Source organism: Coregonus lavaretus (assembly GCF_964263955.1).
Source record: "Coregonus lavaretus genome assembly, contig: HAP1_SCAFFOLD_6760, whole genome shotgun sequence".
NCBI classification, from domain to species: Eukaryota; Metazoa; Chordata; class Actinopteri; order Salmoniformes; family Salmonidae; genus Coregonus; species Coregonus lavaretus.
The window spans coordinates 2,297-12,500 of record NW_028156750.1 but is presented as its reverse complement, the minus strand read 5'-3'; the positions used below and the strand labels follow the sequence as shown (position 1 = coordinate 12,500).

Sequence of the window (10,204 nt, the reverse complement as noted above, 5' to 3'; positions counted from 1 at the left end):
TCTAGTTTGACAGTGAAGCTAACATTTTAAATGTGGCTCTATACTCCAGCATTTTGGATTTGAGATCAAATGTTTCATATGAGGTGACAGTATATAATGTCACCTTTTATTTGAGTGTATTTTCATACATTTCTCTTTCACTTTTCGAAATGAAAGCACTTTATGCATCTAGTCCCCCTATTTGAAGAAGATATAAGTATTCTAACCAATTCACTTATAGTGTATTAAAGTAGTCAAAAGTTTAGTATTTGGTCCCAAACTCGTTGGTTGCATTTGCAGTTTGTTTTGGTTGTGTTTTGGGTTATGTTTTGTCCAATAGTAACTGAATGGTGGATGATGACTGGATTAATCTTCTCTCTAAGTGAGTAGATAACATGTTTCTAAAAACTACTGAATGAATCCTGATGATGCCATGATTAAGAAAAATCATGAATGAATCATGAACAATTATGAATGAGAAAGTTACAGAGGCTACAACAAAACATGCTAACCTCTCACCATTACCAATAACAGAGGGGGTATGATCCTTGTTCCTCTGTAACTTTCTCATTCATCTTCGTTCACGATTCATTCACAATTATTCATAATCATGGTAGCATCCACATGATTGTAGAAGTGTTCAGAAACATCTTATATTCTTACTGACAATACAAGTTACTCCAAAATGACACAGGACATTATTCAACTTTCAGTTTCTATTGGGAAAAACATAATCCAAAACACAACCAAGACAAACTGCAAATGCATTCAACAAGTTTGTAGAGTCACATACTTGATGTAATCACTGTGGGTAAGGAATATGAGACCAAATACTTAATTTATGACTACTTTAATACAATATAAGTGAATTAGTCCAAACAATTAGGACTTCTTCAAATGGGAGAATGAGATACTTGAAGTGCTTTCATTTCTAAACAGTAGAACAGATATGTATGAATACCCTCAAATAAAAAGTGACATTCTGTACTGTCACCTAATATGATTTTTTAAAATCTCCAATCCAAAATGCTGTAGAATAGCGCCAAATTTAAAACTGTAAGCTTCACTGTCCAAACACATATGGTGAGGACTATGTGTGCCTGGGAAACACATGTGGATCTGGTGAAAAGTTATCACTTGTTGACCAACTACAGGAATACTGACCTCAGAGTCTCCAGTTTACATTGGGGATTCCCCAGTCCAGCAGAGAGCAGCTTCACTCCTGAATCCTTCAGGTCATTGTTACTCAGATCCAGCTCTCTCAGCTGTGAGGTGTTTGACTTCAGAGCTGAGACCAGAGAAGCACAGCCTTCCTCTGTGACTCCACAGCCTGACAGAGAGATCATCATGATTTCACAAACACACTGTTAATTTAACACCAGTAGTGTAGAAGGACAATGGCAGATGCATTTGGTTTATTCTCTCAAACAACATATAGATTAATCTTCTGTCTCCTAGAATGTTACGTTCATATTGTTATACTAATGTGAACATCAATGCATTGATTCAATATGTTTTTCAATATATATAATATACATATTATAATACACATTTTCCTCTAAACTGAATATTTATTCCTGATGATTTGTACTTAAATGTCATTTTATGTACTCACAGAGCAGCTCTGGAGGCTTTGACCACTGGCAGCAGCCTCAGAAGACCTTCCTCTGATCTGGAGTATTTCTTCAGGTCAAACACATCCAGCTCCTTTTCTGAAGTCAGCAACACAAAGACCAGAGCTGACCACTGTGCAGGTGACAGTTTGGCTTTTGAGAGACTTCCTGATCTCAGGTAGATTTGGATCTCCTCCACTAGAGAATGGTCATTCAGTTCATTCAGACAGTGGAACAGATTGATGCACCTCTCTGGAGAGGGATTTTCCCTGATCTTCTCCTTGATGTACTTGACTGTTTCTTCATGGCTCTGTGAGCTGCTTCTTGTCTTTGTCAGTAGACCTCGTAAGTGCTTCTGATTGGACTCCAGTGAGAGGCCCAGAAGGAAGCGGAGGAAAATGTCCAGGTTTCCCGTCTCACTTTGTAAGGCTTTATCCACAGCACTCTTGTAGACAGTAACTTCAGTAACTTGTGGTTCGGCCATTAGATTCTCATTGTTGTTGACATATGAGAGGAACACATATACAGCAGCCAGAAACTCCTGAATGCTCAGATGCACGAAGCAGTACACCTTGTCCTGGTACAGCACACATTCCTCTTTAAAGAGCTGTGTGCACAATCCTGAGAACACCGAGGCTTCATTGACATCAATGCCAGCCTCTTTCAGGTCTTCTTCATAGGAAATCTGATTGCCCTTCACAAGCTGTTGAAAAGCCAGTTTTCCCAGTGACAGAATGCTCTCTTTATTCCAGTGTGGACCTGTCTCTTCTTTCCCAAGATACTTTTCATTCTTCTGTTTGCTATGAAACACCACAAGGTGTGTGTACATCTCAGTCAGAGTCTTGGGCATCTCTTCTCTCTTATGTTTCAGCATGTGTTCAAGGACTGTTGCAGAAATCCAACAGAAGACTGGAATGTGGCACATGATGTGGGGGCTCCTTGATGTCTTTATGTGTGAGATGATTCTGCTGGCCAGGTCCTCATCACTGAATCTCTTCCTGAAGTAATCTTCCTTGTGTGGGTCATTGAACCCTCGTACCTCTGTCACCTGGTCAACACACCCTGAAGGGATCTCATTGGCTGCTGCAGGTCGGGTAGTTATCCAGAGGAGAGCAGAGGGAAGCAGATTTCCCTTGATGAGATTTGTCAGCAGAACATCCACTGAGGTTAACTTTGTGACTTCACAACTGATCTTGTTCTTCTGGAAGTCTAGGGACAGTCGGCACTCATCCTGACCATCAAAGATGAACAGAACTTTGTTCTTGTCATAGTTGGAGATTCTTGATTCGTTGGTTGCCATAGAGAAGTGATTGAGGAGTTCAATCAAAGTGTGTTTTTCCTCTTTCATCAAATTCAGCTCCCGAAAAGGGAATGAAAATACAAATTGGACATCCTGATTTGCTTTTCCTTCAGCCCAGTCCAAAATGAACTTCTGCACAGAGACTGTTTTTCCAATGCCAGCGACTCCCTTTATCAGCACAGTTCTGATAAGTTTGTCTTGTCCAGTTAAGGGTCTGAAGATGTCGTTACATTTGATTGCAGTCTCTGGTCTTGCTTGTTTCCTGGTTGTTGTCTCAATCTGTCTCAGCTCATGTTCATTATTGACCTCTCCTTTTCCACCCTCTGTGATGTAGAGCTCTGTGCAGATCTTATTGAGAAGTGTTGGGTTTCCTTGTTTAGGGATCCCCTCAAATACACATTGAAACTTTTTCTTTAGATTAGATTTGAGTTCACGTTGGCAAATCACATCAAGCTCATCTGAATGAAGAAATAACAGAGGATATTAATATTACGTCTGATTTAATGCCTACAGTATTGTAAGACTGTGTTATAAAGTTTAAATTATAATCATTTATTTTCTTAACTGTCTGTATAAATGTGTAAATGTTTTCATAATGCATTACACACTGGAGTGAATGATTATATTATTATTATTATTATTATTATTATTATTATTATTATTATATTATTCGGAATTACTGATGGTATCATTAATGTTGTCTATCTCTCCTCTGTCTCTCCTGTTCTCTCTGTCTAAATTTAATCAGCACAACACATCCCTGCTGCTACTTGATGAGGTCACTAGGTGTTGTGTTAAGGCTGCTACAATATCATTGAAGTTACACAGCTACTTTAGCTGTACTTTAGCTACTTTAGTTTGTTATAAAACAGCATTCAACATGAGGCAGACAGCTCTTACTTTTCTCCAGTGTGTCAGCAAGCTCCTTCTGGTTCATTTTCCTCAGGAAATGCAGTGTGATCTTCAGAGCCCCTTCTCTGGCACTGCTCTCCTGCTTCTCATCTTCAGCATCCACCACTTCCTTATCCTGCTTCTGACTCTCAAAGCCTTCTTTGAGTTCTGGACTAAGAATCCTCTTGAACATCTTCAGCTCGTTCTTCACAAATGTCATAATATTCTCTTCAAGCAACTGAAATAAATCAAGTAAATAAGTTAAGCAAGAGACTAAATGCTTTCTCATTAACACATTAATGAATGATTGACAGATCAACTTTACTTGAGGTAAACAAAAGTACATAACAGGACCACATACACTGAATATGGAGGCCAGGTCTGTTTGATGACTCTGGGAAGACTGACCACTGAGAATCTCTGACTCTGATCTCTCCTGTTGGTTTCTGTGGAGAAAACATGAGATTACATCTCCTCATCCAGGGAGTACACTCACACACACACACACAGGGAGGGAATGTTGTGTTTGTTTAATATTTTTTAGGACTATGAAAATGGAAAAAAAGGATTACCCTATGGATTATGAAAACAACAAAAATAAATGGTAAAATGGGAGAGGAGAAATGACTAGAGACAGTGTTGTTTACATCACTGACCCAAGAGTTCTTCTTACCTTTGTTCACTATAAAAGTCTCCCTCTCTAAAGTGTAGAGGATGACTCATAGACCAGTCACTCTTCATGGACACACAGCTGGGTACAGGGGAGGCTGGTCTCTCCTTCTTGATTGGGCTTCAACCCAACAGAGACAAACATTACATCTCTCATATTCTCTGAGCTCAGATGGGGAAACAAGAGTTTCATTCCAAAACGCTATATATCCATTTTCAGAAATGATGGTCAATTTGCTTTTATTGTTTAAAGAAATTATGAAAGAGATTGGTGTGTTTTTTCAGTATCTAATCATGGCATGGGTTGTTCAATGACAGACATGTATTTGTTTAAAATCTATCATTTGATGCTTTCATTTCAGATAGACAAATAATCATGTTTTTTTGCAAAATGATATACATCTGCCTCACTCACAGAGAAATAAGTAGTACTGCTAGGTTTTACACAGTAATAACATATCTGCCTCACTCTCAGAGAAATAAGTAGTACTGCAAGGTTTTACACAGTAATAATATATATCTACCTCACTCTCAGAGAAATAAGTAGTACTACTAGGTTTTACACAGTAATAATATATTCTGCCTCACTCTCAGAGAAATAAGTATTACTGCTAGGTTTTACACAGTAATAATATATAACTGCCTCACTCTCAGAGAAATAAGTAGTACTGCTAGGTTTTACACAGTAATAATATATATCTGTCTCACTCTCTGAGAAATAAGTAATAATAATCAAAAAGAACGCTCGATCGAGGTGTTACTTTGGCAGATAATGTCACCCATCTAAATACACATATGGTGTCCAGGGCACAGCTCTAGGCTGAGGTCTGTAGCAAGCGGCAACAGTGAGAGACTTATTTCTGGAAAGGTGGATTTTTAGAATTAGAAGCTCAAACTGTTTGGGCACAGACCTGGATAGTATGATAGAACTCTGCAGGCTATCTCTACAGTAGATTGCAACTCCACCCCCTTTGGCAGTTCTATCTAGACGGAAAATGTTGTAGTTGGGGATGGAAATTTCAGAATTTTTGGTGGCCTTCCTAAGCCAGGATTCAGACACGCAGTGAATAACTCAAATTTAGGAAGGAGGCTTCTGACGTTAACGTGCAGAAAACCAAGGCTTTTACGGTTACAGAAGTCAACAAATGATAGCTCCTGGGGAGTAGGAGTGATACTGGGGGCTGCAGGGCCTGGGTTAGCTTCTACATCACCAGAGGAACAGAGGAGGGCTATAATAATGATACGGCTAAAGGCTTTAAGAACTGGTCTTCGAGTGCATTGGGTACAGAGAATAAAGGGGGCAGATTTCCGGGCGTTGTAGAAAAGATTCAGGGCATTATGTACATACAAGGATATGGAAGGATATGAGTACAGTGGAGGTAAACCTAAGCGTTGGGTAACAATGAAAGAGATAGCATCACTGGAGGCACCGATTGAGCCGGTCTCGGCGTGTATGGGGGTTGGAACAAAGGAACTACTTGAGGCAGTTTGAGAGGGACTTGGGGTTCTACAGTGAAATTGTATAATAAGAACTAAGTGGAACAGCAATAGTGATGGATCCGCAGGGCTCCGTGTCGACTCTAGGAGGTCCCGTCCGGTTGACAGAGAGGTAGATAGCCGGGAGATGTGCCTGACTCAAGGCTATGCTCAAGGCTGATTAGCCACCTGATTAGCCAACAACAACATTCATTTGGTTACAGCTAGCTAGTTGCGATTATCTAGTGTTAAAGGTCCAGTGATTCAGTGATTCCGGCAGAAAATCCGATAGGTTCTGGGTCGATAACTCAGACTGGCCGATAATAGTCCAGGCTAGAGCTGGCTGGTAGGTAGTGCAGGCCACGGACTATGGTGAAAAAACGGTGGCGGTGGCTAATGGCAAGTAGCTAGTTAGCTGGTTAGCTGGCTACTCCCGTCCGGTAGACAGAGAGGTAGATAGCTGGGGCTAGCTCAAGGCTCAAGGCTAACTGGTGATACGGGGGCAGTGGTGATTAGCCTACAGCAACATCCATTCGACATCCATTCGGTTGCGGCTAGCTAGATCCGGTGTTAAGTTCCAGTGATTCAGTTATTCCGGCAGAAAATCCGATGTTCTGGGTGAAAACCGCTAACGGTGGCTAATAGCAAGTAGCTAGTTAGCTGGCTGGCTAGTTTCAACTGGAGATTCTAGATAAAGGTGAGTAAATAATAGAATCCATTCCACATTGAGTGAGGCGGGTTGCAGGAAAGTATATTTAGTAGAAGGATGAAAAGTGTGATAGGGAAATATATACGTAAAATACAAACAAAAATACAAAAAACAGGCTATTTACATGGACACACAAGAGAACACGAGCGCACTGCTACGCTATCTCACTCTCAGAGAATAAGTAGTACTGCTAGGTTTTACACATTCAAATGTGGCCGACCAGCTCGATTCGATCCTATGTAGCAAAATTTGAATTTTTTTATTTTTTTACATTAGATAAAAGTAGAGACTCAGCTAGAAAAAGGTATATCATACACTACAGTTGAGGAACAATGGGAAAGTAATTCTGCTTTGAAAGATGATAAACTTGTAACCTCCATCTTGAGAAAATGGCCTTTGAAGTTTTGATACACCTACTGGAGAGCTCTTCTTTATCTACAGTGGTATTACTTTGGAGATAATGTCACCCATCTAAATAAATAGTATATATATATATATATATATATATATATATATATATATATATATATATATATATATATATATATATATATATATAGTTAACTAAATGTATGGTGATTTTGGTTTATGTCAGTTTCATTGTTTGTTATGCTATAAATTGTTATGTTATGGTTGTAAGTGGTCAAATGAACTAGAAAATGTCATATTTTGATATTCTGAGTAATTACTAATTTAGTAAGGATATACTTTATTCAGTACTACTGCAGTTACTAAATAATTCCAATAGATGGCAGCATAAGACCACAAATGACATTTCAGAAGGTTAGTTTAGTTTTCTCCCTGGATACACCACCACTCCCCCTCACAGGAAAACTCCTGCACAAGCTTTTCACTGTCCCTTTCCACACTGCTAACGCAAGAGGAACGACTGAAAAAGCATTTAACAGATTACTGTGAAATAATACAATGATGATTCATGTTTATTATTAGCTGTTTCTATGCTCATGTTTTGAAATTATACTTCATTACTATAATGATTATCAATAAGCCTGAACATTAATTTAGTCACCTCTGGTCAAGAAAAACGTATTTTCCTAGTACATTCATTGTCAGATTCATCAACCAGCAGCGAGCACTCTGCCTTCTAGCACAAGCGAGAGGCATGTTGAGGTACATTTGCTAATCGCGAGGGTTGTATGATGTAATTTATTAGCGGGCTGGAAGACGCACTCTTGTCTTATCTATTCCGAGGTTGTTTAATCGCAATATCAGATATTTAAAAATGCATGTATACTAGGGTTGAGGTTGGAGCATCTGACTAGTGATTATTTACCAGGGGTTCAACACCTGCTATAGTCACTATTTAATTGCTCTTCCAAAAGCATCACAGGCCTAATACGAGATATATAGCTAAATAAAGTAATGGGTGACCATTTTAGATAATCATGGGACATATAGTATTTGGTTGCATGCTATTTTATGTCAATCATATTGCTGCTTGTAGCCTATAACTGATGCTTTGTGGTCTTATGCTGCCATCTATTGGAAATATTTAGCAATTAAAAGTTATTAATTCACGTACAGACATTGGTGAGGCAGCTGAGAAATAAAGTGTATTAGATCAGTCTCAAACCTGCCCCACGCCAATTGCTGGACTAGGTCACCCAATTCAAACCACATTTGAAAAATAAAACAAATGTTTCTTATTTATCAAGTGTTCTGTCTTGCAATTATACATATAATAAAATTACAACAAAATAATCAAAACGCTATTTAATACTATAATTGTATTTACTAAGATAATATTATTACTAAAATAGTTTCTAAAAGTGTTCTAGGCTACCCTACCCTAGAATTAGGGGTTAGTGTTACGGCTAAAATAAGTTACAAGTAGGGTAAGAGTTTCTGTATAGCACTTTGTGACATCTGCTTGTGTAAAAAGGGCTTTATAAAAACATTTGATTGATTGTTAGGTTTAGGGTTTATATGGCAAAAAACTGTATGGGTTTATGGCACTCTTGCTCCTCCTTGTGGCCGTCTGTGGGTACTACATAACTCATTCATGACACTTGCTAGGCTCATAATCTGAGGTAGCAACTGCATCAGATCTACAAATCCATTAGCTAGAACACCCGATTAGACAACAATCACCCCATTATACCTATTTGGTTTGTAACTCAGTGAACCTGCGCAGCATTCGCTCAATTTGATGCATACGAACGAAGATTTCGATGCATATCAAATTACCCAGCAGCCATTTAGAAACAACAAGTGGTCAAAAAAATGGTTATTTCTTAATAAAAAAATGTATTTTGGCTGTTTAAATTGGCCACATCTTGAAAAAGAGGACAGGGACATGTGTTTTGTTTAGATTGTACACTTTTAAAAAAAAATATATATATATATGGTTAACCATGACCAGAAAATGTTTAATGTTTGATGGCTGTCCGCCAGCCATTGCCTCTTAAACTGTCTCACCTCACTATTGGTGACCACAACATGTACTCAGGTGAACAGTGTGTGTGCGCTCACCAAGTAGCTATAACTTTGTTAATAATAAGTTACCTGAGGTAAACCTACAGGGTTAACGCTCACCAAGTAGCCGTGACCTTGTTAATATTAAGTTACCTGAGGTAAACCTACAGGGTTAACGCTCACCAAGTAGCCGTGACCTTGTTAATAATAAGTTACTTGAGGTAAACTGGCATTGTGACGCAGAACAATGGGCTGGGAATAGAACGTTCTGAAGGCGAGTCGGTGTCACGGAGCTCAATAGAACTAATAGGAGCTGGTAGGGTGAAAAATGACCTAAAATAAGACCTGTTGTTTCATGATTACTTCATAACCAGGGACAGAAGGTAATATTATGAAACTGGGCTCCATGGCGGATGCAATGAACTAATTTTATCAGAAATAAACATTGTAAAAAATGTCACTTGAGGCGCCCCGAAAATAATATTCAAAAGTTCAGTCCTTGGACACAGAGGGGTTAAACACTAAAGTTACCATCCATTTAGTGAAGAGAGGAGAACCGGACAGAGGGAGCGTAGGAAGCAAGCATCCGTCAACGAGAGAGGGAGAAGCCCTCCACGGTATTTAACAGGTGGAAGAAACAACCCGGGAGCTCCATCGGTCCAAATGCAGGCAGCTGGTGATGATGTAGTGGTAGCTAGGATAAGTAGGATGCTGCTGGTAGAGTAGCTAGCTAGCTTACCTAGCTGTACCGACTAGCTTGGCTAGCTAGCAGGTCGTTCGTCTGTCCCTCGAGGATGATGACGAATCCTGTGAACCACACAATTAAACAAGAATAGCGAGTGAAAAGGATCTGGCTACACTCATACTGTCACTGACCATTACGCAAAAAAGCAAATTGAACAATAAACTTCGGTGTCTCAACACTATAGCGAACTCCGTCGTTGTTACACAAGATCACCTCAGCCCACTCTGCGCGTAACTGGACAATATGCTTGGCGCCACACCGTACGTGGACGTGGACAGTTCTGTACGGGGACGCGGGCAGTTCCAGAACGCGGACATGAGCAGAGCAACACAATAAACTAAACCCAGTCTTTACAGTGGCTTACATTAGTAATATATTTTTTTATT

General features: G+C 39.3%; 1 protein-coding gene across 1 annotated transcript; it reads right to left on the bottom strand.

Annotated features, from left to right (window-relative positions):
- Window positions 1-168: 168 nt before the first annotated feature.
- On the bottom strand, window positions 169-4,153 carry LOC311126013 (NACHT, LRR and PYD domains-containing protein 3-like; the record flags this gene model as incomplete). Its single annotated transcript, XM_084200043.1, has 4 exons — window positions 4,145-4,153; window positions 3,793-4,021; window positions 2,848-3,350; window positions 169-177 (listed from the first exon to the last, which is right to left on the bottom strand). The coding sequence occupies exons 2-4, from the start codon at window positions 4,001-4,003 to the stop codon at window positions 169-171; spliced, it is 723 nt and encodes a 240-aa protein (XP_084056169.1). The 5' UTR covers window positions 4,004-4,021; window positions 4,145-4,153.
- Window positions 4,154-10,204: the final 6,051 nt, after the last annotated feature.